Here is a 26,586-nt window from a genome sequence, read left to right as displayed (position 1 = left end):
TGCCAAATTTCAAATGGGCATACTTTATATTACAGGGGAACAGCGTGCTGATTGGTTAGCAAGTAAAATTTGATTGGTCGAGGTGTTATGATGAAGAAAACAATGAGAAACTACAGGCCCCCAAAGCTCCTGGGTAAAGTAAGGCTTAGACAAATTCATTCGCAGAGAATGGTTCCTGTATATGTATGTCACTTCTAGCAAGTGTAAATGAGCCATATTAGATTGACTATATCTTAAGCTTGATGTTCGTGTAGCTATTGACGCATTCAGGATTGTTCCTTAAGTGCTGTTAAGTCGCAAAATCACATCTAACAGTAGATATTTTGCTTCAGAATGATTATGTTCTGGACTCTGCCTATTAAGAAGAACTCAAGGAACATGCTGCTTTATTTAATTAGCCAATTGCTGAAATGTACAGTTTACATACCTAGCATTGCACCAGCAGTGAAATTCATCTCTCAATTGCGAGGTAAGTAGAGCATCTGTTTTTGGATGTGATTATGCAATGTTTCTCTTTTCAGTAATATTCAAGTTCTGAAACCGTCTTATACAAAATTATTATTTATGTGCCCCTTGCTTAGATTATTCCTGTAGGTTATAGCCTGTATCAAATAATGTAAAATAAATTAGATGTGAAGTACAAGAAAATAAATCTGTACGAGAAAGCTAAGACTCTAATGTATCTGGAGATTTGTCTGTATCGCGCAAGAAACAATACCTCTCACTATATACTAATATATGTGACAATAATAAGTCAAATCAAAATCAAAATGAAATCAAAATCTTTTGAAACCTCATATAATTTCAGGTGTTGGGAGTGAGTCGATAAAAACATTTACGCTAGAAACTTCCGACCTTGCCTGCAGCTGGGATTCTCCAGTCCCGCTGCAATGAATGGAATTTTGGCAGAGCCAAATTCTCCATTCTCGCTGGCAACGGGGGTGGGGTGAACGAGATCAGAGAATCCCACGCCTAATTTTGAATAAATCTTTAGAATATTTCTTTTGTTTTTGAATTCATTATTAATATAACATGGACAATTTGTCAACGTACTGCAGCAAAACTAAAAGAACACATTTCTAACACTCGTGCCCACTGGGAATGAGATTGAAATGTCTGCCCAAATACATTATATTCAAGGCTTTGTAATCAATTAAAAAGGGCATACAGACTCTTCTTCAATTTGTCTAGATTAATTTTCAAGCATGAGATGATAATATTCCACGTCAACTTTTCTTATAGAAATTTGATTATTCACCTCTGCTGCATTTGTAATCCTTGTCCGCAGTGTTCCAACAGAACTTTCCCAAATTGGTGAATGTTTGTTCCGTCACACAACCTGGATGATGCTGCAATCATGCAAACTGCCCACCAGATGGCTTCACACTGCTTTTGAAGACTTTCTGAGTATGCTGCTTGTAATATTCAGTAATGACGGCCATCTTGTTTTCCCTTCTCGGGTAAATTCCAATCCAACACTTTTCAACAACTTCTCTGGAGTTAAATTTTCAATTTAATGGGGGTGAATTTTGACTTGCAATGAATTTCTGGCAGCGAGCTAAACTAACAAGTTAATTTCTTACCTGCCTGTGGCAAATTAAGGGAAAGGCAACTTTTACCAACATGTTTCAGAACTAAGCCCCAGAGTGGGAAGCAGGTTTCGATTTATTATCGTCACATTTATTTGGATAAAGTGAAAAGTATTGTTTCTTGCACGCTATACAGACAAAACATACTCATAGAGTGCATAGAGGAGAAAGAAAGGAGAAAGTGCAGAATGGAGTGATGCTGTTACAGGTAGGGAATGGAGAAAGATCAGCTTAATATATGGCAGGTCCAATCAAAATTCTGATGTCATCAGGGAAGAAGCTTTTCTTTTGTCAATTGGTATGTGTTCTCAAACTTTTGTATCTTTTTCCTGATGGAAGAAGACAGAAGAGAGTATGTCCAGGGTGCGTGGGATCCTTGATTATGCTGGCTGTTTTTCCGAGGCAACGGGAATTGTAGACGGAATCAATAGATGAGAGGCTGGTTTGCGTGATGGACTGGGCTTCGTTAACAACCCTTTGTAGTTTCTTGTGGTCTTGGTCAAAGCAGGAGCCATACCAAGTTGTGATACATCCAGAAAGGATGTTTTCTATGGTGCACCTGTAAAAATTGGTGAAAGCCAGAGTGGACATGCCGAATTTCCTTAGCATCCTGAGAAAGTAGAGGCGTTGGTGGGCTTTCTTAACTATAGCACAGTGTAGAGGGACCAGGACAGGTTGTTGGTGATGTGGACACCCAGAAACTCGAAGCTCTTGATAATTTCCACATCATCATTGATGTAGACAGGGGCATGTCCTCCACTATGTTTCCTGAAGTCAATGACTATCTCTTTTGTTTTACTGACATTGAGGGAGAGATTATTGTGACTGATGGCCTTGCAAAACTGACATCCTCAACTAGTTGCCAGCACTCAGAGAAATAAATAACCTGCAAGTCTTTCACAACCTCAGGGCATCCCAAAGTGTTGTACAACTAATTTAGCAAGTGTAGTCATGATTGTAATGCCCAAAATGTGACAGCCAATTTGAGCACAGCAAGCTTCCACGGACAGTAATACTATCAGGATCAAGTATTCTAATTCATTGATTTTGGTTGAGGGATAATTGTTCTACTGGAGCAAGCAGAGAGGAAGCGATCCGTGTCAGGAGTGCTAAGGGTAAGAGAGTGATTTTTTTTTTACCTTACTTTTTAGCAGAGTTTTTTTTTCAGTTAAACAGGTAACCGGAAGTAGGCCGCGGAGAGGCCTGGGAAGGTTTTTTGCCCAATAAATTTAAATGGGGAGGAAACCCGAGACTCTACACGTACAGATTCACCCACCCTCCCCCCTCCTCTAACCTAAAAAAAAAGACTCGGAGTGAGAGCAGGTAAGCTTTTTTTTTCTCTCTTTCGTTTCTTAGTAAGGGAAGTTAGCAGGGATGTCAGTGCAGGCAGTGCAATTCCTCCTGTGGGATGTTTGAGGTGAGGGACACCAGTGTACCAGCTGAGTACACCTGCAGGAAGTGCACCCAATTCCAGCTCCTTGAAGACCGTGTTAGGGATCTGGAGCTGGATGAACTCAGGATCATTCGGGAGGCAGAGGCAGCTATAGACAGAAGCTACAGGGAGGCTAGGGATTGTCTAGAAATGATGATACGTGGGTGACGGCTAGAAGGGGTAAGAAGCAGTCAGAGCAGCGATCCCCTGAATCCCCTGTTCCTCTGTATAACAAGTATTCCATTTTGGATACTGCTGGGGGGGGGGGGGTACTTAACAGGGGTAAGCCATGGGGTACAGGTCTCTGGCACAGAGTCTGTCCTTGTTGCTCAGAAGGGTAAGGGGGGGAGAGGAGTAGAACATTAGTTATTGGGGACTCCATAATTAGGGGGATAGATAGGAGATTCTGTGGGAATGAGAGGGACTCGCGGCTGGTGTGTTGTCTCCCAGGTGCCAGGGTCCGTGATGTGTCGGATCATGTTTTCGGGATTCTTAAGGGGGAGGGGAACCAACCCCAAGTCGTGGTTCACATAGGAACCCAAGACATAGGTAGGAAAAGGGATGGGGATGTAAGGCAGAAATTCAGGGAATTAGGGTGGAAGCTTAGGGCTAGAACAAACAGAGTTGTTATCTCTGGTTTGATACCCGTGCCATGTGATAGTGAGGAGAGGAATAGGGAGAGAGAGCAATTGAACACGTGGCTACAGGGATGGTGCAGGAGGGAGGGATTCAGATACCTGGACAATTGGGGCTCATTCTGGGGGAGGTGGGACCTCTACAAATGGGATGGTCTACACCTGAACCAGAGGGGTACCAATATCCTGGGGGGGTGGGGGGGGGGGGGGGGTGAATTTGCTAATGCACTTCGGGACGGTTTAAACTAATTCAGCAGGGGGATGGGATCCTGAATTGTAGATCCAGTGTACAGGAGGTTGAGAGCAGTGAGGTCATGGATAAGGTTTCAACGTCGCAGGAGTGTACTGGCAGGCAGGAAGGTAGTTTGAAGTGTGGATACTTAAACGCCAGGAGCATCCGGAATAAGGTGGGTGAACTTGCAGCATGGGTTGGTATCTGGGACTTCGATGTTGTGGCCATTTCGGAGACATGTATAGAGCAGGGACAGGAATGGTTGTTGCAGGTTCCGGGGTTTAGATGTTTCAGTAAGATCAGGGAAGGTGGTAAAAGAGGGGGAGGTGTGGCATTGTTAGTCAAGGACAGTATTACGGTGGCAGAAAGGACGTTTGATGAGGACTCGTCTACTGAGGTAGTATGGGCTGAGGTTAGAAACAAGAAAGGAGAGGTCACCCTGTTGGGAGTTTTCTATAGGCCTCCAAAATGTTCCAGAGATGTAGAGGCAAGGATTGCAAAGATGATTCTGGATAACAGGGTAGTTGTTATGGGGGACTTTAACTTTACAAATATTGACTGGAAAAGCTATAGTTTGAGTACTTTAGATCGGTCAGTTTTTGTCCAATGTGTGCAGGAGGGTTTCCTGACACAGTATGTAGATAGGCCAACAAGAGGCGAGGCCACATTGGATTTGGTACTGGGTAATGAATCAGGCCAGGTGTTAGATTTGGAGGTAGGTGAACACTTTGGTGATAGTGACCACAATTCTGTTACGTTTACTTTAGCAATGGAAAGGGATAGGTATATACCGTAGGACAAGAGTTATAGCTGGGGGAAAGGAAATTATGATGCAATTAGGTGAGATTTAGGATGCATAGGATGTGAAAGGAAACAGCAGGGCATGGGCACAATTGAAATGTGGAGCTTGTTCAAGGAACAGCTACTGCGTGTCCTTGATAAGTATGTACCTGTCAGGCAGGGAGGAAGTGGTCGAGCGAGGGAACCGTGGTTTACTAAAGAAGTTGAATCTCTTGTGAAGAGGAAGAAGGAGACTTATGTAAAGATGAGACGTGAAGGCTCAGTTAGGGCGCTTGAGAGTTACAAGTTAGCCAGGAAGGACCTAAAGAGAGAGCTAAGAAGAGCCAGGAGGGGACGTGAGAAGTCTTTGGCAGGTAGGATCAAGGAAAACCCTAAAGCTTTCTATAGGTATGTCTGGAATAAAAGAACGACTCGGGTAAGATTAGGGCCAGTCAAGGACAGTAGTGGGAAGTTGTGCGTGGAGTCCGAAAAGATAGGAGAGGCGCTAAGTGAATATTTTTCATCAGTATTCACTCAGGAAAAAGACAATGTTGTCAAGGAGAATACTGAGATACAGGCTATTAGACTAAACGGGATTGAGGTTCATAAGGAGGAGGTGTTAGCAATTCTGGAAAGTGTGAAAATAGATATGTCCCCTGGGCCGAAAGGGATTTATCATAGGATTCTCTTGGAGGCTAGGGAGGAGATTGCAGAGCCTTTCGCTTTGATCTTTATGTCGTCATTGTCATAGTGCCAGAAGACTGGAGGATAGCAAATGTTGTCCCCTTTTTCAAGAAGGGGAGTGGAGACAAACCTGGTAATTATAGACCAGTGAGCCTTACTTCTGTTGTGGGCAAAGTTTTGGAAAGGATTATAAGAAATAGGATTTATAAGCATCTGGAAAGGAATAATTTGATTAGGGATAGTCAACACGGTTTTGTGAAGGGTAGGTTGTGTCTCAAAAACCTTACTGAGTTCTTTGAGAAGGTGACCAAAGAGGTGGATGAGGGTAAAGCAGTTGATGTGGTGTATATGGATTTCAGTTCAGCGTTTGATAAGGTTCCCCACGGTACGCTATTGCAGAAAATACGGACGCATGGAATTGAGGGTGATTTAGTGGTTTGGATCAGGAATTGGCTCGCTGTAAGAAGACAGAGGGTGGTGGTTGATGGGAAATGATCATCCTGGAGTTCAGTTACTAGTGGTGTACCGCAAGGATCTGTTTTGGGGCCACTGCTGTTTGTCATTTTTATAAATGACCTGGATGAGGGCGTAGAAGGATGGGTTAGTAAATTTGCGGCTGACACTAAAGTCGGTGGAGTTGTGGACAGTGCGGAAGGTTGTTGCAGGTTACAGAGGGACATAGATAAGCTGCAGAGCTGGGCTGAGAGGTGGCAAATGGAGTTCAATGTGGAATAGTGTGATTCACTTTGGAAGGAGTAACAGGATTACAGAGTACTGGGCTAATGGTAAGATACTTGGTAGTGTGGATGAACAGAGGTATCTCGGTGTCCATGTGCATAGATCCCTGAAAGTTGGCACCCAGGTTGATAGGGTTGTTAAGAAGGCATACGCAGCGTTAGCTTTTATTGGTAGAGGGATTGGGTTTGGGAGCCAGGAGGTCATGTTGCAGCTGTACAATACTCTGGTGTGGTCAAACTTGGAGTATTGCGTACAGTTCTGTTCGCTGCATTGTAGGAAGGATGTGGAAGCATTGGAAAGGGTGCAGAGGAGATTTACTAGGATGTTGCCTGGTATGGTGGGAAGGTCTTATGAGGAAAGGCTGAGGGATTTGAGGTTGTTTTCGTTAGAGAGAAGAAGGTTAAGAGGTGACTTAATAGAGGCATACAAGATGATCAGAGGATTAGATAGGGTGGCTAGTGAGAGCCTTTTCCTCGGATGGTGATAGCTAGCACGAGGGGACATCGCTTTAAATTGAGGGGTGATAGGTATAGGACAGATGTCAGAGGTAGGTTCTTCACTCAGAGAGTAGTAAGGGCGTGGAATGCCCTGCCTGCAGCAGTAGTGGACTCGCCAACATTAAGGGCATTTAAATGGTCATTGGTTAAACATATGGATGATATTGGAATAGTGTAGGTTAGATGGGCTTTAGATTGGTTTCACTGGTCGGCGCAACATCGAGGGCCGAAGGGCCTGTACTGCGCTGTAATGTTCTATGTTCTATGTTCTATAAACATAGGTTAGGAATCAGGAGAGAACTGCCATGTTCTTCTTTAAATAATGCCAATGGGATCTTTTACATCTACCAAAGAGGGCAGGTTTAATATCTTGGTTTAATATCTCTTCCTAAAGATGGCATCTCAGAATAAGCAGCAGATCCTCTGACCCAAGTGGTTTGTAGATTACCTGCTCAAGTCACTAACATCTGAAATGTGGGACCTGGCTTCTGGATACATGTTGCGCTAGGGAATGGAGTGGTGGTTCAGGACAGGGGAAAATTAAACTTTACTTTGTGGAGTAACAATCCTTCTCCTCCTCATTCAACAATGGAAGTGTAAAACTTACATTTTGTGGCCTGGCTATACTTGTTCTTTTTGGGTCTTGACTAGCCTTCATCAGCTGAGGAAACAATGGTTTCTCCAGTGGGAAGTAAAGTTGCAGTTGTGCACTGCTGATATCATTGGATCCTGACCTGCCGCTTTATAGGAGGATCCTGCTGGCTTATAGAACCATAGATTCCCTACAGTACAGAAAGAGGCCATCCAGCCCATCGAGTCTGCACTGACTCTCCAAAAAAAAGCATCCCACTCAAGCCCTCCCCTCCGCCCCATCCCCGTAACCCCACTCATTTACCATGGCTGATCCACCTACACATCTTTGGACACTATGGGGCAATTTAGCATGTCCAATCCACCTAATCTGCATACCTTTGGATTGTGGGAAGAAACCCATGTGGTCATGGGGAGAATGTGCAAACTTCACACAGACAGTCACCCAAGGGGCGGAATTAAACCCAGGTCCCTGGTGCTGTGAGGCAGCAGTGCTAACCACAATGCCACTGTTATGGTGGGCAGCTTAGCAGAAAAGGCAATCACTGAAGAATCTGGCTATTTTTTGGTTGCCTCTTCTGGGCTAAAGAAAAGGGAGAAATAAACATGCATTTATACAGTACTTTCCACAATCACCAGGCATCTCTCAGCACTTTACTTCTAAATTGTTGTCAGTGTTTAATGTGGGAAACACAGCAGGCCATTCACACACAGCAAGCTGCCACAAATAGCAATGCGATCATGAACAGATGATTTTTTTTGTGATGTTGATTGAGGGATAAAAATTGGCCTTTCAAAATTTTAAAGTAAAATCATGCAGTGCCAAGAGAAATACAAAAAGTTAATAAAAATGTATTTTTACATAATTCTTTTTCAGTTTTTGTTCTATGGACTACTCATATACATATATATATATATACATATATATATATATATAATTATAAGACAGATATATTAAAAATATAAGAATAAACTGAATAACTTTCTTTTACAGACAGCCCACCAATGCCTCTACTTTCTCAAAATACGAAGGAAATTTGGCATGTCAGCTGCAACTCTTACCAACTTTTACAGATGCACCATAGAAAGCATTCTTTCTGGTTGTATCACAGCTTGGTATGGCTCCTGCTCTGCCCAAGACCGCAAGAAACCGCAAAGGGTTGTGAATGTAGCCCAGTCCATCACGCAAACCAGCCTCCCATCCATTGACTCTGTCTACGCTTTCTTACGCCTCGGAAAAGCAGCCAGTATAATCAAGGATCCCACACACCCTGGACATACTCTCTTCCATCTTCTTCCGTTGGGAAAAAGCCTGAGGTCACATACCAACCGACTCAAGAACAGCTTCTTCCCTGCTGCCATCAGGCTTTTGAATGGACCTATCACGCACTAAGTTGATCTTTCTCGCCACCTTAGCTATGACTGTAACACTACATTCTGCACTCTCTCCTTTCCTTCTCTATGACCGATATGCTTTGTCTGTATAGCACGCAAGAAACAATACTTTTCATTGTATACTAATACATGTGACAACAATATATCAAATCAAAATGATGTATATTTAGGGGAAAGAAAGCAAACAGCACAGGTTTCAAACCAGCTAACATAATGCATGCAAGAACTAACCCCAAATTCCATAATGTTGGCCAGAATTCTCCAGCTGCACACTCTTGCCACCGTTGCCAGCAAGGATAGAGAATTTGGCACGCAGCCAAATCTCCATTCACTGCAGCGAGACCGGAGAATCCCACTGTGGGTGAGGTTGGAGAATCCACCCGTTGACTATCATAAGGCCAGTGGATTACTTGATATTGCATCACTTTCAGTAACTTTCAAACCCTTACATATGGCAGACAAGGAAGGAATCTAGGGTGGCAAATATTTGTGGACATTTTGTCAATTTAGAGCATCATCATATACCTAATCCTGTATATGTCCATGTACTTTCTGGACAGAGATCATTGAATAATAATCAATATTGCCTATTCTAGCTGATTCTACTCACCCTCCCCCCCCCCCCCCCCCTCCCCCCGCCACCCCTTCGTAGGTTGGTGGTCAAATGAGATTAATTATAGTCAACTTGTTACAGACAAAGCAATAAATCTGGAACTTCAGGATCTGGAGGGTTATGCATATCATATATGATGGGTTTACCCTGTGAGGTGGAAAGAAGACAGAAAATTGTAACTGTCTGTTACTAGACTGGCAAGAAAATCTAGCCCATGATACCCAATTCAAAATGGAGCTCTCAATCCATTGACAGACCCCCGACATACCCCGTCCCCACCCCTCACCCCCGTCATGACCTCCTCTGCGACCCACCCCTGCACACCCCCACCTGCACACCCCCTTGCACAATCCTCCCCCTTACATAGCCCCACCTTGAACGTTACCCTTGCATAGCTCCGCCCCGCATGTCACCCTTTTACAGAGCTGCCCCCTAACGATCACCCTGTCATCGTTCAAACCTCGCCCTCGTCATAGCCCCACCCCCACTCAGACCCCAACCCTACTCAGGCCCCACTCCTACTCAGGCGCCACCTCTTGACACTACCCTGGCACACTTGTGGTGCCCAGTCGGGCACTGCTTGGGTACCAGGTGGGCATGACCAGGATGCCAGGTGGGCACTGCCAGACTAGCACTGCCCGATGGGTATTCCCCATCATGCCCCCCCCGACCACACTTCAATGGCCTCCAATCCCCCAGCATGGCCGTGGCACCAGTCACCGCTACTGCAGAGCAGTAGGGATTTCACTGGCGAGGCATTTTGACACGTCTCGCTGGTGAGGGGGAAGTAGCCGTGAGGCCGGAAGCAGTTGTGCCGAACGCACTAATGGCATTTAAGGACGTGAAGGCATGATTGCCAGCAAAACAGGACCGGGAAGGTACAAAACCCGTTCGCGCCAGGTGCAAAATGAACATTTGGCCTCGCATACAACCTTCCCGGCTTGCCGCATTGATCAATCGGCACGGCAGGCCTGTAAGATCGTGCCCAGTACCTACAATTGTGATGGAATTTAGTACAAAATGTATACTGAAACTGCTGAACTATTGTGAGCCCATTCTGTGTCATGTAGCCGGGCACAGTTAAACTTGATCTCCTTCAGTCTATTGTTATCTCCAATCTGAGGGTTACAAAGAGCTTAATGTAACCTGGACTAGTGGTGGGAGTTTTTCACATTTTGATTGCATATGGTTGTTGAAACAGATCACACTTCAATACAGAAATATAAATTCCTAAAGTATTGCCCTGGAAGAAAAACATTACAGCTGCCTACCTCAATTACAGACATACCCTGCACACTGACACAGACGAATGAGAACTGGAATAGAATTCTTTCAGGTTTCACTTAAAATAAAATACTTAATATTTGAGCAAAAATGTTATGTAAAATGCAGCATGACCAGGAGGGAAATGAATTCAAACATCTCGCAAGATTAAATTTGAAGCCTTTGTCATCTTACTGTCAAAAACAAATTCATAAATCATGAGTTCTCAGCCAGTTGGGATGAATCCCAGGCCTAGGACAGAGGAATAATAAATAAGCCAGGACTTTTTCATCCCTGTTCACAATCTAGTCCCTGTCCCTGCAGCTTCAGATGAGTGTTCAGCCAGGAAGTCACTGTCTAAATTGGTGTTGCACTCATATCTGGTGTTAAACCAAATCTTTCATAGAATCGTACAATCCCTACAGTGCAGAAGGAGGCCATTTGGCCCATCGAGTCTACACTGACCCTCTGAAGAGCATCCCAGCCAGGGCCCTTGCCAGTGACATCATCAAGGTGTGAGTCTGCTCTATGTGAATTTAAATATATTTAAATGTTATTAACCCCCTCCCCAGATATTGACACCCTCCCCCCCAGTATATTGAAACCACGCCAATGTGATGTGACTTCAGCATGGTTTACAACAGGTTTACACAGATGTGAACCTATCGTGGGGTCTCCTTGGGCCATAAAGGTGAGTACAGCCCCTGGGGGAGAGGGACATGGCCAGACAGTGGCCTGGCAATGCCCCCTGGCACTGCCCCTTTGCACAGGTTGGCAATGACAGGCTGGCACCATGCTCACCTGGCAGTCCAACTTGGCAGTGCTATTAGGTGGCGGGCCCTACTGGGAGCCTTGGGGGGATTCATGCAAATGTGGCAGTGGATGGGGGTGAAACAAATGAGTTGGGGATGCCGGCAATGTCAGTGATTTCCGATTGAAGGGGGATGGGGTGGGGTAGAGAAATGCCGATTCTGATCAGGGATGGGAAAGGCTGCCCCTCAGACATCTAAGGTGAGCTGGGGGGGGGGGGGGGGTGGTGGGGGGGATAGGTCTACTCAGATAATGGTCAGAGCATCCTTTAAAAATGGTGTTCCAATCTCTGTGCAGCCAGAATTTGCTGGCGTGCTGAGGCCACACACCCCCCCCCCCCCCCCCCCCGTATGACAGCATCAATCACATCCCTTTGATTTTATTTTTGGCAGAACGTCCTAAGATCTGGAGGGAAAACTGATCGGTTTTCTTGCCGGAAACAACACTTTGCCATGTTTTGGTAAGAATTAGCCCATAGTACCGTCCAAGCATTCGAAAGGATGTATTCTCTGACATCTTAACCAGCTTGCAATTATGAAAATTACATCAATTGTTTAGTCATTTGCTGAGAAAAAACATTGATCATCTAATTAAATTCTCCAAATTCAACTTGCAAGCTGCTTACTGTAAGATTAATTTACAGCAGATAATAAATCTATGCCAACTGTCAGCATTCAGCATTTAGATATTTTCCTCATTAATAGGTTCTTCCTATAAATTAACTTATTAAAGGTAATATCTAACTTGAACAGTCTTTCACTAAGGTTTAATATTTAAATAATTGGAGTAAATGTTGACAATGGATGGCTTATTGATAATCCACTATAAAGTTGATTACTGCATCTTTTTAATTGCCTGTTCTGGTATAAAGAGATCAAAAGATAATTTGAAAAAACTGGGACTTTGCATGCTTCATAAAATAATCGTTCTAAAACTATAATTCCACTGTGCGATAGAGACAAAAAGTATATGTTTACGATATGTCGAGAACATATACCTGGGATATAATAATAAGCAGTGATATTTCCATGGACTATGATATCTTAGATTTATCATTGTCAACATCTATTAACTTTGGCAGCACCAGGCAATGCTTTTAGTGTCAAATATATTTTCTTGGAAGCACTTATGTTTGGTTTTAAAGCTTCGACAAATGCAAAAAGACAGAAATCAATAATCAAAACATTCCTCACGCTGCATCATCCAGAAATTTGGGATAACTAACTTTCTGTCAAAGGTGTCATGTAAATAATATTGGGGAAAATCTTCAGCTTCACTCCACGCAGTAATTGGACAGAACAGATTACCCACCTTTGAAGTCTAAGGATGAAAATTTGGTAGGTTATATAACAGACAGGAGATCCACTCTATCAGATAATCTCTCTTGTGGACACTTGACTCCACAGAATTAGACAAGAAAATCCACTTCAACAAGATCCTTCTGTGTCTGCACTAAAGTCCCATGTGGTTTTACTTCAACCATAAATAAAATGTTTAAAAGGTAACAAATAAACTGGAAACAGCAGACATTGCTTTTGCACTGTCCTTCAAAATACTCAGCTAGTCAGCATTATCTCCTAGGAGCCTTATTCCAGGAGCAGCACGGTGGCACAGTGGTTAGCACAGCTGCCTCACAGTGCCAAGGACCCGAGTTCAATTCCAACCTTGAATGATTGTCTGGGGTTTGCAAGTTCTCACGCGTCTGCATGGGTTTCCTCCGGTTTCCTCCCACAGTCCAAAGGAGAAAGTGCTAGAGAAACTAAAAGGTCTGAAAATTGATAAATCTCCGGGCCCAGATGGGCTACATCCTAGAGTTCTAAAGGAGATAGCTGAAGAAATAGTGGAGGCGTTAGTTATGATCTTTCAAAAGTCACTGGAGTCAGGGAAAGTCCCAGAGGATTGGAAAATCGCTGTTGTAACCCCACTGTTCAAGAAGGGAACAAGAAAAAAGATGGAAAATTATAGGCCAATTAGCCTAACCTCAGTTGTTGGCAAAATTCTAGAATCCATCGTTAAGGATGAGATTTCTAAATTCTTGGAAGTGCAGGGTCGGATTAAGACAAGTCAGCATGGATTTAGTAAGGGGAGGTCGTGCCTGACAAACCTGTTAGAGTTCTTTGAAGAGATAACAAATAGGTTAGACCAAGGAGAGCCAATGGATGTTATCTATCTTGACTTCCAAAAGGCCTTTGACAAGGTGCCTCACGGGAGACTGCTGAGTAAAATAAGGGCCCATGGTATTCGAGGCAAGGTACTAACATGGATTGACGATTGGCTGTCAGACAGAAGGCAGAGAGTTGGGATAAAAGGTTCTTTCTCAGAATGGCAACCGGTGACAAGTGGTGTCCCGCAGGGTTCAGTGTTGGGGCCACAGCTGTTCTCTTTATATATTAACGATCTAGATGACGGGACTGGGAGCATTCTGGCCAAGTTTGCCGATGATACAAAGATAGGTGGAGGGGCAGGTAGTATTGAGGAGGTGGGGAGGCTGCAGAAAGATTTAGACAGTTTAGGAGAGTGGTCCAAGAAGTGGCTGATGAAATTCAACGTGGGCAAGTGCGAGGTTGTACACTTTGGAAAAAAGAATAGAGGCATGGACTATTTTCTAAACGGTGACAAAATTCATAATGCTAAAGTGCAAAGGGACTTGGGAGTCCTAGTCCAGGATTCTCTAAAGGTAAACTTGCAGGTTGAGTCCGTAATTAAGAAAGCAAATGTAATGTTGTCATTTATCTCAAGAGGCTTGGAATACAAAAGCAGGGATGTACTTCTGAGGCTTTATAAAGCACTGGTTAGGCCCCATTTGGAGTACTGTGAGCAATTTTGGGCCCCACACCTCAGGAAGGACATACTGGCACTGGAGCGGGTCCAGCGGAGATTCACACGGATGATCCCAGGAATGGTAGGCCTGACATACGATGAACGTCTGAGGATCGTGGGATTATATTCATTGGAGTTTAGGAGGTTGAGGGGAGATCTGATAGAAACTTACAAGATAATGAACGGCTTAGATAGGATGGACGTAGGGAAGTTGTTTCCATTAACAGGGGAGACTAGGACGCGGGGGCACAGCCTTAGAATAAAAGGGAGTCACTTTAGAACAGAGATGAGGAGAAATTTCTTCAGCCAGAGAGTGGTGGGTCTGTGGAATTCATTGCCACAGAGGGCTGTGGAGGCCGAGACGTTGAGCGTCTTCAAGACAGAAATTGATAAATTCTTGATTTCTCGAGGAATTAAGGGCTATGGGGAGAGAGCGGGTAAATGGAGTTGAAATCAACCATGATTGAATGGTGGAGTGGACTCGATGGGCCGAATGGCCTTACTTCCGCTCCTATGTCTTATGGTCTTATGGTCTTATGGTCTTATGTGCAGCTTTGATGAGGTGAATTGGCCATGGTAAATGCACGGAATTACAGGAAGAGGCTGGGACTTGAGCCTGAGTAAGATGCTCTTTTAGAGAGTCGGTGCAGATTTGATGGGCCAAATGGCCTCTTTCTGCACTGTAGGGATTCTATTCTATAGATTATTAAGGAGATCCTTGTATGTTTGTGTTTTAAGGTATCTCAAATATTTTTACAGTACCTCAACTCCAAAAATGCCTCAGCTGGCAAAAAAATAGTTGAACCACACGGACCAGACTATCCTAGCTTCCATTCATTGTTTCTGAAATTAGTTGATCTATGCAGGGAAAGGGAAACTATAATTTCCCTCAGCAGCTCTGGGCCAGGGGTGTGAACATTATTTAGACTACACCATTTTGATGACTAACCAGAAATCCTATTGCAAACTCTGTGTGTAACTGTCTCTTGTGCTCAATAATTTGCCAACACAGAATCAGAGGCTAGCAGAGCAGAGGAACAAGCCATATGGCCTTTCAAATCTGTGTTGGTTCTTATCCAAATGTATTCTGACTCCCCTCCTTGCTCCCCACACCTGTAAGTACTTACCTTTTTCAGCTTAGTTTTAAAATAATTGATGAAAATATATTATATGGATCACTTATGAAGAATGCTTTGAGCCAAACACTGGAAAGTGACCAACATCTATCAAACAATATCCCAGCCAACAGTCACACCAAGAGTGCACTGGATGAAGGGAGCAGAGGGCTGAAAACGGTGCGGGATTTAAGGTTGTTTGGTAAATAATATTACTTGAATAACATGACCTGCAAAACTCAAATTATACAAATACCTTACATTATTCATCTTGAGAATGACATTTTTGATGAGTTCTGCATTTTAGAACTATCAAATGTATTTGCAGCTCTCTTAAGTTTGCATCATATGCATATGCAACATCATATGCATTTGCCATTGCATGTTACATTGACTTAGGGTGCTGCAATAACTATTTTAACGATGACACATCACCATAGAACACTTCCGAAAGGAAGGAAGCACAACATTGTTGGATCATTCTCAGAATGTAGGCATCAGTTACCCAGAGACAGTGGTGATGAACCTTCTTCTTGAGCTGCTGGTAACAATCGGATCGGCCACTCCAGACGTTAAGAGACAATCAGAGTGGTGTGGGACTGGTCTCCGATTGGGTAAGGATAGCAAATTTCCCGCATGTGCATTGATGAACCGAGTGAGGTTGTTAATCACCATTAAGCAGATTCACGCAATCACTTGTACCGATACCAGCTTATTTCTGATGTTTTAAAACTAAATTCAAATTCTCAAGTGAGCCAATGCCTCTGGATTACGAGATCAGATTCATAACATCTGCATGACTAAATTCCTGCATCAACTAGTAAATGACCACTGCACATTCCATGAATTTCCTATTTTGCTGACTGCGTACTGTAGTCAAAGTACAAACGAATGATAACAGTGGGAATAGTATTCAATCACTTCAAGTGTGTACTTACTCTCCACAATTACTCGTCTCCCTGTCCAGTCATCGTTGATAAGCTGGATATTTCCAAAATGAACATCGCTCATGAAAATCCGATTGGTTCTCCTTGCATTCCGTCGGTAATCAAAAGTCAAGGCTATGACATTTTTGAAGTATTCCGGTTTTTCATATGGTCTTATTGGAGGATTTAAGTTTGTTTCATCTGTGAGGTGGATGCTCTTCAATATCGTTCTTTCCGAATACACCAAGTACCCATCGTAATCGTGACAGCTGACTGAGTCCTCGGCAAGCACGCTGTATGAACATCCACAGGTTTTCTGACGCTTTCCACGGTATAAACAAAGCTGCTGGCATCCACCATTGTTCTTTGCACAAATATTGGTACCTGCCAAAATATGTATTTTGCATTGTTAGGGCATCAATATCAGTTAATGAGCTTTGGCTGACAAAATCATAGAAATCATAGAAACCCTACAGTGCAGAAGGAGGCCATTCGGCCCATCGAGTCTGCACCGATCACAATCCCACCCAGGCCCTACCCTCACATATCTACCCACTAATCCCTCTAACCTACACATCCCAGGACTCTAAGGGGCAATTTTTAACCTGGCCAATCAACCTAACCCGCACACCTTTGGACTGTGGGAGGAAACCGGAGCACCCGGAGGAAACCCACGCAGACACGAGGAGAATGTGCAAACTCCACACAGACAGTGACCCGAGCCGGGAATCGAACCCGGGACCCTGGAGCTGTGAAGCAGCAGTGCTAACCACTGTGCTATCGTGCCGCCCACGATATGCAGCCTGTGAATGGGCGGGTGCGGGGGGGGGGGGGGGGGTGTGTAGGGGGAACACTGGTTTTAAATCCAGTGCTTTGGATCTTTCAAGGATGTGGTTGTGTCTGATGCATTCAAATGTCTGACCAATTTGATTTTTTGCTTGATCATTCACTTTCCATTACCCCATAGAAGGGCAGACATAATGTGAGAAGGAAAATCATGCCTCACTAACCTGGTGGAGTTTTTTGAAGAAGTGACTAGAATGGTTGACGAGGGAAGGGCCGTGGATGTCATCTATATGGATTTTAGTAAAGCGTTTGACAAAGTCCCTCATGGTAGGCTGGTGAAAAAGGTTGGATCTCATGGGATAAAGGGGGAGGTGGCTAGATGGGTGGAGAACTGGCTTGGTCACAGAAGACAGAGGGTGGTAGTGGAAGGGTCTTTTTCCGGCTGGAGGCCTGTGACTGGTGGTGTTCCGCAGGGCTCTGTATTGGGACCTCTGCTGTTTGTGATTTATATAAACGATCTGGAAGAAGGTGTAACTGGGGTGATCAGTAAGTTTGCGGACGACACAAAATTGGCAGGACTTGCAGATAGTGAGGAAGATTGTCAGAGGTTACAGAAGGATATAGATAGGCTGGAAATTTGGGCAAAGAAATGGCAGATGGAGTTCAATCCAGATAAATGCGAAGTGATGCATTTTGGTAGAAATAATGTAGGGAGGAGCTATACGATAAATGGCAGAACCATAAAGGGTGTAGATACGCAGAGGGACCTGGGTGTGCAAGTCCACAGATCCTTGAAGGTGACGTCACAGGTGGAGAAGGTAGTGAATAAGGCATATGGCATGCTTGCCTTTATAGGACGGGGCATAGAGTATAAAAGTTGGGGTCTGATGTTGCAGCTGTATAGAACGTTGGTTCGGCCGCATTTGGGATACTGCGTCCAGTTCTGGTTGCCACACTACCAGAAGGACGTGGAGGCTTTGGAGAGAGTACAGAGGAGGTTTACCAGGATGTTGCCTGGTATGGAGGGGCTTAGTTATGAGGAGAGATTGGGTAAACTGGGGTTGTTCTCCCTGGAAAGACGGAGGATGAGGGGAGACTTAATAGAGGTGTATAAAATTATGAAAGGCATAGATAGGGTGAACGGTGGGAGGCTTTTCCCCAGGTCGGTGGTGACGTTCATGAGGGGTCATAGGTTCAAGATGAAGGGGGGGGAGTTTTAACACAGATATCAGAAGGACATATTTTACACAGAGGGTGGTGGGGGCCTGGAATGCGCTGCCAGGCGAGGTGGTGGAGGCGGACACACTGGGAACGTTTAAGACTTATCTAGACAGCCATATGAACAGAGTGGGAATGGAGGGATACAAAAGAATGGTCTAGTTTGGACCAGGGAGCGGCACGGGCTTGGAGGGCCAAAGGGCCTGTTCCTGTGCTGTATTGTTCTTGTTGTAATAATAAATTATTTCTGAACTGGATTGGGTGTGTGTAGCAGTGTGGTTTTATTTTTATTCATTCGTGGAACATGGGCGTCACTGGCTGGCCAGCATTTATTGCCCATCCCTACTTGCCCTTGATGGTGAGCTACCTTCTTGAATCGCTGCAGTCCATGTGCTGTGGATTGACCAACAATGCCATTTGGGAGGGAATTCCAGGATTTTGACCCAGCGACTGCAAAGGAATGGCGATATATTTCCAAGTCAGGATGGTGAGTGGTTGGAGGGAAACTTGCAGGTGGTGGTGTTCCCATGTATCTGCTGCCCTTGTCCTTCTAGATGGAAGTGGTCATGGATTTGGGAGGTGCTATCTAAGGATCTTTGGTGCAGTGCACCTTGTAGGTAGTACACACTGCTGCTACTGAGAGACGGTAGTGGAGGGAGTAGATGTTTGTGGATGTGGTGCCAATCAAATTTGCGTAGATAGGATGGATACTCAGAGGCGTTTTCCCCAGGGAGAAGGGTTGACTATCAGAGGACATAAGTTTAAGGTGAGAGGGGGTATGTTTAGTGTGGAATATTTTTCACACAGAGAGTGGTAGGTGCCTGGAACGCACTGCTAGTGGAGGTGGTGGAAGCAGGCATATTCGCAACATTCAAGGTGCATCTTGATAGACACATGAACAGAGGTTTGGAAATGACGTATCAGCACAGGCTTGGTGGGCCAAAGGGCCTGCTCCTGTGCTGCATTGTTCTTTGTTCTTTGTTTCACTTAAACATTTCTGCGGTGTCTTAATTTCAATAAGATGACCCAGTGTTTCTACTTTGTGCTGTAGTTTTGGACCTCCAGCAGGCTTAATCTCTATTCCTCTTTTGGCTTGCTGGATTTCAACAAAAATGACTTTAGCACCCGAGTATGTTAAGATTTTTAACATGCAGTTTTTCCTACAGTGCTGGGATTATCATAGAATCATAAAATCAACAGGATTAATAAATGTAGGTATTCATAATGAAAAACCTCATTATGAGAACGTGGATAATAAGATCTAAGAAAATTATGCTTTGATCTCAACAGCTGACGTAACCATTAGCTGGATTTATCAGATCATGCAAAAGCACATGACTAGGATTTAACCCCAAATGGGTTTAGGGCAGATAGGGACTAGGCAAGCATGAAACAATCTGGCTGCTATCAATTTCAGGACCAAGGTACTTTAACATGCAGACCTCATTTGAGGCAGCACAATGGCATAGTGGTTAGCACTGCTGCCTCAGAGCTCCAGGGACCCGGATACAATTCCGGCCTCGGGTGACTGCGTGTTCTCCCCGTGTCTGCATGGGTTTCCTCCAGGTGCTCCGGTTTCCTCCCACAGTTCAAAGATGAGCAGGTTAGATTGATTGGACATGGTAATTTGCCCTTCAGTGTCAGGGGGATTTGCAGGGTAAATATATGAGGTTACGGGGATAAGGCCTGGATGGGATTGTTACCAGTGCAGGCTCGATGGGCCAAATGGCCTCTTCCTGCACTGTAGGGATTCTATGAATATTAAGCAGGCCAGGATGAGGTCAGGGAGTATTTTCCGACGGGGCAAGATTTATGGTTCTTGACTGCATCATCGACCAGATAAGAGGTGAGGAGGGGTTTTGGGAAGATCTCATAGGAAGGAACAGGAGAGAAGTCTGAAGCAATGGTGACTGTGGTGTGCCTGTGAGCCTCAAATGGTCTCTCATAAGAAAGCCCGGTGATCCTGTTCAATCTCCAGACCAGTAGCTGACCTTTGCCTGGAACTTGTATGTCTCTCTTGTGGAAAGAATGAATTGGATTTAATTTGAATTTAAATTGTTTTTTGGAGCAAGCAAAGAGATTGATTAAGGGCTTGCCCCATCCATTCTGAGCATTGGCTTTGCAACTCTAAGAAAGGAATACATTTTTAAAAGACTGGCCTTTTTTCGGTCTCAGTCAGGTGGTTGAAGGGAAAGGTCGCTGTCTGAGTCTCTTCAGCCATAGTACACTGAGGGGCTGGAAAATGTATAGAATCTCTTGGCGGCGTGCTTGACATTGAATAAACTTTGTGGCTATCAAGAGGATTGAAATGGCAGCTCAGAGAGGAACATGCCACATGAAAGAATGCTGAATTCTTTTGCACTTTCTGCAATTTTTCAATTCGCCCCAGGCTGTGTGCCGGACATGAAATGTATATTGTAAATATCAAGAGAATTCCAATTACATAGAGTCACCTCGGAATCGAGCACACTGTACAAAGACAAGTCAAATTTTATGACATTTTCTGTAATTTTCAAGTTAAAATGTTTTGTAATGTAATTCTACAAATTCTATGAATAAAGTATATTTTTGGGAAAAAGAAGCAGATGGGCACAGTGCCAAACACTGGTGGCACGGTGGCCCAGTGGTTAGCACTGCTGTCTCACAGCACCAGGGACTCGGGTTCAATTCCAGCCTCGGGTCACTGTCTGTGTGGAGTTGGCAAATTCTCCCCCCGCCTCTGCGTGGGTTTCATCTGAGTGCCCCGGTTTCCTCCCACACTCCAAAGATGTACGGGTTAGGTTGGTTGGCCACGCTAAATTGACCCTAGTGTCAGGGGATTAATAGGGTAACTATGTGGGGGTTGCGGGAATAGGGCCTGGGTGGGATTGTGGTCGGTGCAGACTCGATGGGCTGAATGGCCTCCTTCTGCACTGTAGGGATTCTGTGATTCTATGACCTATTTCAAACTGAAACTCCCATTCTCAGGCCACAGTTCAGTGGAATCAGGGTCCTATTGATCTAATGGAGACTTCGATATTAATCAATTCACAATACTCTCACCAGTTTTGGTGATGCCTCAACAATCTGTAATCTTATAGGTTACAGTTGGAAATGGTGGGAAAGTATCAAGTTACAAGTGGTAAATAATCCCCTCATTTTTAACAGTATACATGTTCAAAATCTTTTGAGCATTAAAAGTCAAAATTGGCCCATCTTTACCACTCCTAACCCCACTGTTACAGCTATTACCTTTATGGTAGACCTATTAAAGCTTCCAGGAACAGTTCCATCTTGGCGCCCTCTTCCAGAAGCAATACCTTGTCATGCTTTCACCTGACATGTGTTGGGAATAGACTGCTGACCTGAACCTGTCCGTTCTAGGGTATACAATGTCTGACTAGTGTCCATATGCAGAGATGGCAGAGAGATAATCAATTTTACAATACCTATCATGTTGTGACATCTTATTGTCTGCCTTCATCCCCCTTATGTACCTTAGCAGTGCTCTGTATTCCAATGTGCTCTATCGCTGGACTGCCCACACTAACACAGATATGGAGTATACACCATTATAATAATCATAATTGTAGGCACCATTTTTCTTTAAGGTAAAATAGCTCAATATTTTTACAGTCATTTATATTATACTATGTCTCCATTAATTCCCCTTTCCCCTTCCGTTGATGCTTTGTCCTCTCATACTCACCTTGTATCTCCAGCTGGGACTATTTGACAGTCGCCCATAACTCAGGTAACAATGGTAAACCATTCATCAACGTCAGAAATTCAACCTTCTTTAATTGCTAGCAGTTAAATATACATTTTTTCCAAAGAAAATGTGTTTGTAGCAAACTGAACTATCAGCCTGATTGAGATGCAGTAATACTCATTTCACAGACTGGGTGAATTGAAGTGTCAGCCACATGAAAAGACTGAGTTCATCCTTGACACATTATTTATACTTGAAAGATTATCCAGATATCTTTTGCAGTTCATTTAACTGCATTGTAACATTAGAAGAACATATTCTCTGAGAAAATTCCTCAAAGAATGCCATGTATTTGTCCAACATAACATTTCTTTTGTAAATGTTGACAAACATGGTACAAAATTCACTAAAATTAGGTAACTATTCATTCAGTCACAGAACTGCAAGCAATCCTGAATGTAATGTGCCTCCCATACAGAAGAAAAATGAATAGACCTTTTTCTCTGGCCCGGTTGAAAATCTTCACACCCTTCAGGTTCACACCAAGATGTGTTCTCACGGTGATAGCATCTGTAGCATTGTTCTTGTATCCACGTTTGATGGATCCGTTGGCATGTGCCCTGTCAAAAGGGCAAACAGTTAATTAACAGAATAATTTAATTAAAGTAATGACTTACCACAGAAAAGAGGCACATAACGCATCCTGGGTTTGACGCTGACGCGGTTCAAATTCCAATATTAGAAATGGTTCACCCCTGGAAATGAAGTCCATTTGAGCTTCTTATTGTGACCTTGCTCAGAAGGAGCTAATCCTACATGGATAGGAAATCAGGCAGTGCAAGAACATTTTAAATCCTGAACACTTATGGGAAAATAAATTACCTGTCAGACCAGAAGATGTAAACCCCAAAGACTGCAACTGAAAACATATCCATGTTGTTGCCTGACAGCACAATCTCTCGGTTTTCTCCGGTTTCAAGGTCAACTCTTTCTATCTTGTCCGTACGAGCATCACACCAATATAATTTATTTTCCTGTGGATCAATCGTGCAGTAAATATCAGCAGACTTTTTATGAGTGGTCTAAGCATTTTATTTATTTTTTGAACAGAGAGCTCTAAAGCAAGGGAAAGAATTGCTAAAATGTAATTGCAGGAAAATGTTGCCGGTATTCTTTGGAGCAAACATGGTAGCAAACCTCATAGTCAATTGATATTCCATTTGGCCATGCGATGCTGGAGCTCACAAGGACAATTTGTTCTGATCCATCCAACCGCGCTCTGCCAATGCAAGGCTTCCGTCCCCATTCTGCCCAGAACATGAACCTATGTGAAAAGATAGACAATAAAACATAGACGTTGGTAGAAAATTCCTAATTTTTATATCTATGATTATGGACCATTGCCAACCAAAAAACGAACATGTCTTATGCACTAATGTAGCTCATTCCTCACACTGTACCATCTCATAGGCCATGCTACATAATAAGAAGTCTCACAACACCAGGTTAAAGTCCAATAGGTTTATCTGGAATCATGAGTTTTCAGAGCGCAGCTCCTTCCTCAGGTTCACCCCAGTCCAACGCCGGCATCTCCACATCATGGCTACATAACACTGCTGGGGTTATGCTAAGGGCATTGGGTGAAGAATGCAAATGATTTTTAAAAAATTGATAAATAGCTTTTAATTATAAAGATTTACATTACTAATGCTAGCGTACAACTGTGACACTGCAAGTTTTTGAGGCTGTGTGTAATCACCATGCTGGAAGTGGATTAAACAAACCTAAATTTCGAGTTAATGGCCAGGAGGTACAAACTCACATTTAATTTAGAGGGAACAAAATTTAGTTCAACAGAAAGAAAGCTGCAATATCTTTTCCATTAATTGCCCTCTTAAAGGCCTTAAGGTCCCACTATGGATAGCCTGGACAGTGCCACCCTTGCCGCTGGTATAATAACAGGGGGGGCAAGGGGCAGGTGGGTAGGCACTGCGAAGATCATCCACTGGATTTAACAAGCCTCTCTCCCCCATCAACATGGGAGCACTAAATCCAACTCTGCCTTTATTTCGTAATATAATAATCTGGATTATTTAGCATTAATTTACATTTAATGAACATTAACCTTGTAATACATTAAGAAATCCAGAAGATGGTGCTCATTTAGCAGCTGTTCCTGAACAGGGTTCTCCACGCAGTGAAAATTATGCTTGCCAATAGAGTGATTAACCCTCTCCCAGCTCATTATACTCGGGTTATATTGCTCCTAGAGCATTTGACAAGCTCAAAATTGTATTGCTAAATTCAATCAAAATGACCTTTTTTATTCGGGAAAAGAAAGTGTTCCACACCTGAGATGCACATAATTCTATTTCCTGTTGAAATTATTGTGCAATAGCAACTCTGGAAAATTAACTATGGGCTTTATACCTTAAATGTTCAGTTTATCACCACCTCTAAACTGCTGCTTGGAGGGAAGCAATATTTTAGAGGGACAACTTTCAATTTGAAATATTCTTTCCCTTGGAGAAGTAACAAAGAACGATTCCTCCTTGATGGAGAAAGGGCAACACATTTGTGTCCTTCTATGTCATATTTTATGTGGTCTGGGTCAGGTTGGAGCAGGCACTCTTTTGGATCCCTATAAACTATTTTACCATTTCTAGAATTTTCTCCTGAAAAGATGTGCGGGTTAGGTGTATTGGCCGTGCTAAATTGCCCCTCAGTGTCAGGGGGACTAGCTCGGAGTTAAGGGGATAGGGCCTGTGTGGGATTGTGATCGGTGCAGACTCAATGGGCCAAATCGCACTGCACTGGAGGATTGTATGATTCTATGATTTAAGAGATGGCAGCCATGGAATATATCTGACCAGATAAACTGTAAAAGTATACTATTGATGAAGTCATGCCTCAAAGTTTTAATAATTGCAGCTGTAGTGTCGTTAAATGCAAGAAGAACAAGTAGTTACCTGGTACGCAATTAGAGGAAGGAAGGGATTTAACATTTGTAGAGTCTCCCAATAGCCTTGATGAGGCCACACCTGGAATATTGTGTGCAGTTTTGGTCTCCTTATCTGAGGAAGGATGGGGGGAGTTCAGTGAAGGCGTGTCGGGCATGACAAGACTGACACAAAAGGGGAGATTGAGTCAATTATGATTATATTCACTGGAGTTTAGAAGAATGGGGGGGGGGGGGATCTCATAGAAATCTCTAAAATTCTCATAGGATTAGACAGGGTAGATGCAGGAAGGATATTCCTGATGGTGAGGGGCGTCCAGAACTACGGGTCACAGTCGAAGGATACGGGGTAAATCTTTTAGGACTGATATGAGGAGAAATTTCTTCAGTCAGAGAGTGCCAACCCTGTGGAATTCTCTACCATAGAAAGCAATTGAGGCCAAAATGTTATTTTTCAGGAAAAAATAGGAAGGGCCTAATGTCCTGGGTTTGTTGGGGAGGTTGGTTGGTGTGTGTGAGTGTGTGTGTGTGTGGGCGGTGGGGGGGGAGGATGGTGGGGGGTGGGCGGTCGTGGGAGGGAGGGGAGCGCAGTCAGTCAAGGTAACAAAATATGGGGTCCAAAGGGCAGGGTCACTACTGTCCAAATGTGTGTTCATTTCAGGGTGTTAGCTGGCAGAGTCCTTACAGGGCTTTGAGTCCATTTATAATAGGATAGTCAGGTCAGGCCTCAGGAACTGAGAGGTGGGGTCGGGCCTTGGGAAGATATTAATGGAGGTTGGATTGGGAATCGGGCCTTGGAGGGAATTTCAATGGGATGGGGTAGAATCATAAAGTGGGGGAATCCAAAGTTTGGTGGGGGGAGTTCCATGGTGATATGGGGAGGGGGCACATGGGAGGTAATCCCAAATGTTCCAGATCTTTTTTCCACAATAAAGAAAATGTCTTTAACTGCCCAGCCACCAACAGTAGATGCCAATCATAAGGCCTGCCAGCACATTTAGTTCTGTAACTAAACTAGTCGCAACAAATAACAATGATACACACGAGTAAAGTAAAACCAATGTAGTGTGAAATATTTATAAATTAAATTTCATATTGAAAACATCAGGCCAAAATCTTCCATCCTCGTTTGCGGCTGGGGTTTCCAGTTTCCACTGAAAGTGAATGGAGTTTTGCCTGGAATGACAAGTTTTCCATTCTTGCTCGCAATGGATCCCGTCACAGATGAAACCGGAGAATCCTGCCCACTCATGTCACATTCGAGCCCTCAAGTCTTATGTTAATGGAAATGGAGTTGGGCAGGCAAGTTTTGGTGATGACTCAGAACACGCCCCTTTTCGATCAGGAGGTTTTTTTTTGTACAGACCACCTGTACCTGCAGCATTGTCAGCTGATGGTGGGTTTCACCATTGAAAAGCATTCCCACCATTGGGTCGCATGCATCTCTTGGGTGGCAGCACACACTTCCGGTTATGCCCTTGGGAACAGCACACTGTTGACAAAGTCTGCCCCCAACACCCTCACGATTTCAGGTGACAGGAAGTGTACTGTCATTTTCTATTATTTTCAAAATTTCCCTAGATTCTAGAATGGTCCTAGTGAAGAGGAAAAACAGGGAATGATGGGTCAGTTAGCATGGAGTAGGTCACAAGATGATCAGAGTTGACGTCAGAGTTGACGTGATTTTTCAAAATGTTTGACAAATTTATTAGTTTATTTTTGAGGATCTAACCAGTAGCATAGATAAGAGGGAGCCAATATATTTAGATATATCATGGAGATGGGAGTAATATGGTAATGTGGATGGAGAAA

General features: G+C 43.7%; 1 protein-coding gene across 1 annotated transcript in view; it reads right to left on the bottom strand.

The window, feature by feature from the left end:
* Nucleotides 1-26,586, bottom strand: part of LOC144504127 (low-density lipoprotein receptor-related protein 1-like) — a 1,391,705-nt gene that overhangs the window by 397,779 nt on the left and 967,340 nt on the right. The window contains exons 40-43 of the mRNA XM_078229303.1: nucleotides 23,013-23,139; nucleotides 22,698-22,849; nucleotides 22,311-22,435; nucleotides 16,133-16,504 (exon numbers count right to left, since the gene is read on the bottom strand). Of these exons, the coding sequence (XP_078085429.1) occupies nucleotides 16,133-16,504; nucleotides 22,311-22,435; nucleotides 22,698-22,849; nucleotides 23,013-23,139 (776 nt within the window). The remainder of the gene's footprint in view (nucleotides 1-16,132; nucleotides 16,505-22,310; nucleotides 22,436-22,697; nucleotides 22,850-23,012; nucleotides 23,140-26,586) is intronic.

The sequence above is a fragment of the Mustelus asterias genome, chromosome 14 (assembly GCF_964213995.1).
Source record: "Mustelus asterias chromosome 14, sMusAst1.hap1.1, whole genome shotgun sequence".
NCBI lineage: Eukaryota > Metazoa > Chordata > Chondrichthyes > Carcharhiniformes > Triakidae > Mustelus > Mustelus asterias.
Note: the sequence above shows the minus strand (reverse complement) of the source record. Positions and strands in the feature narration are given on the sequence as shown.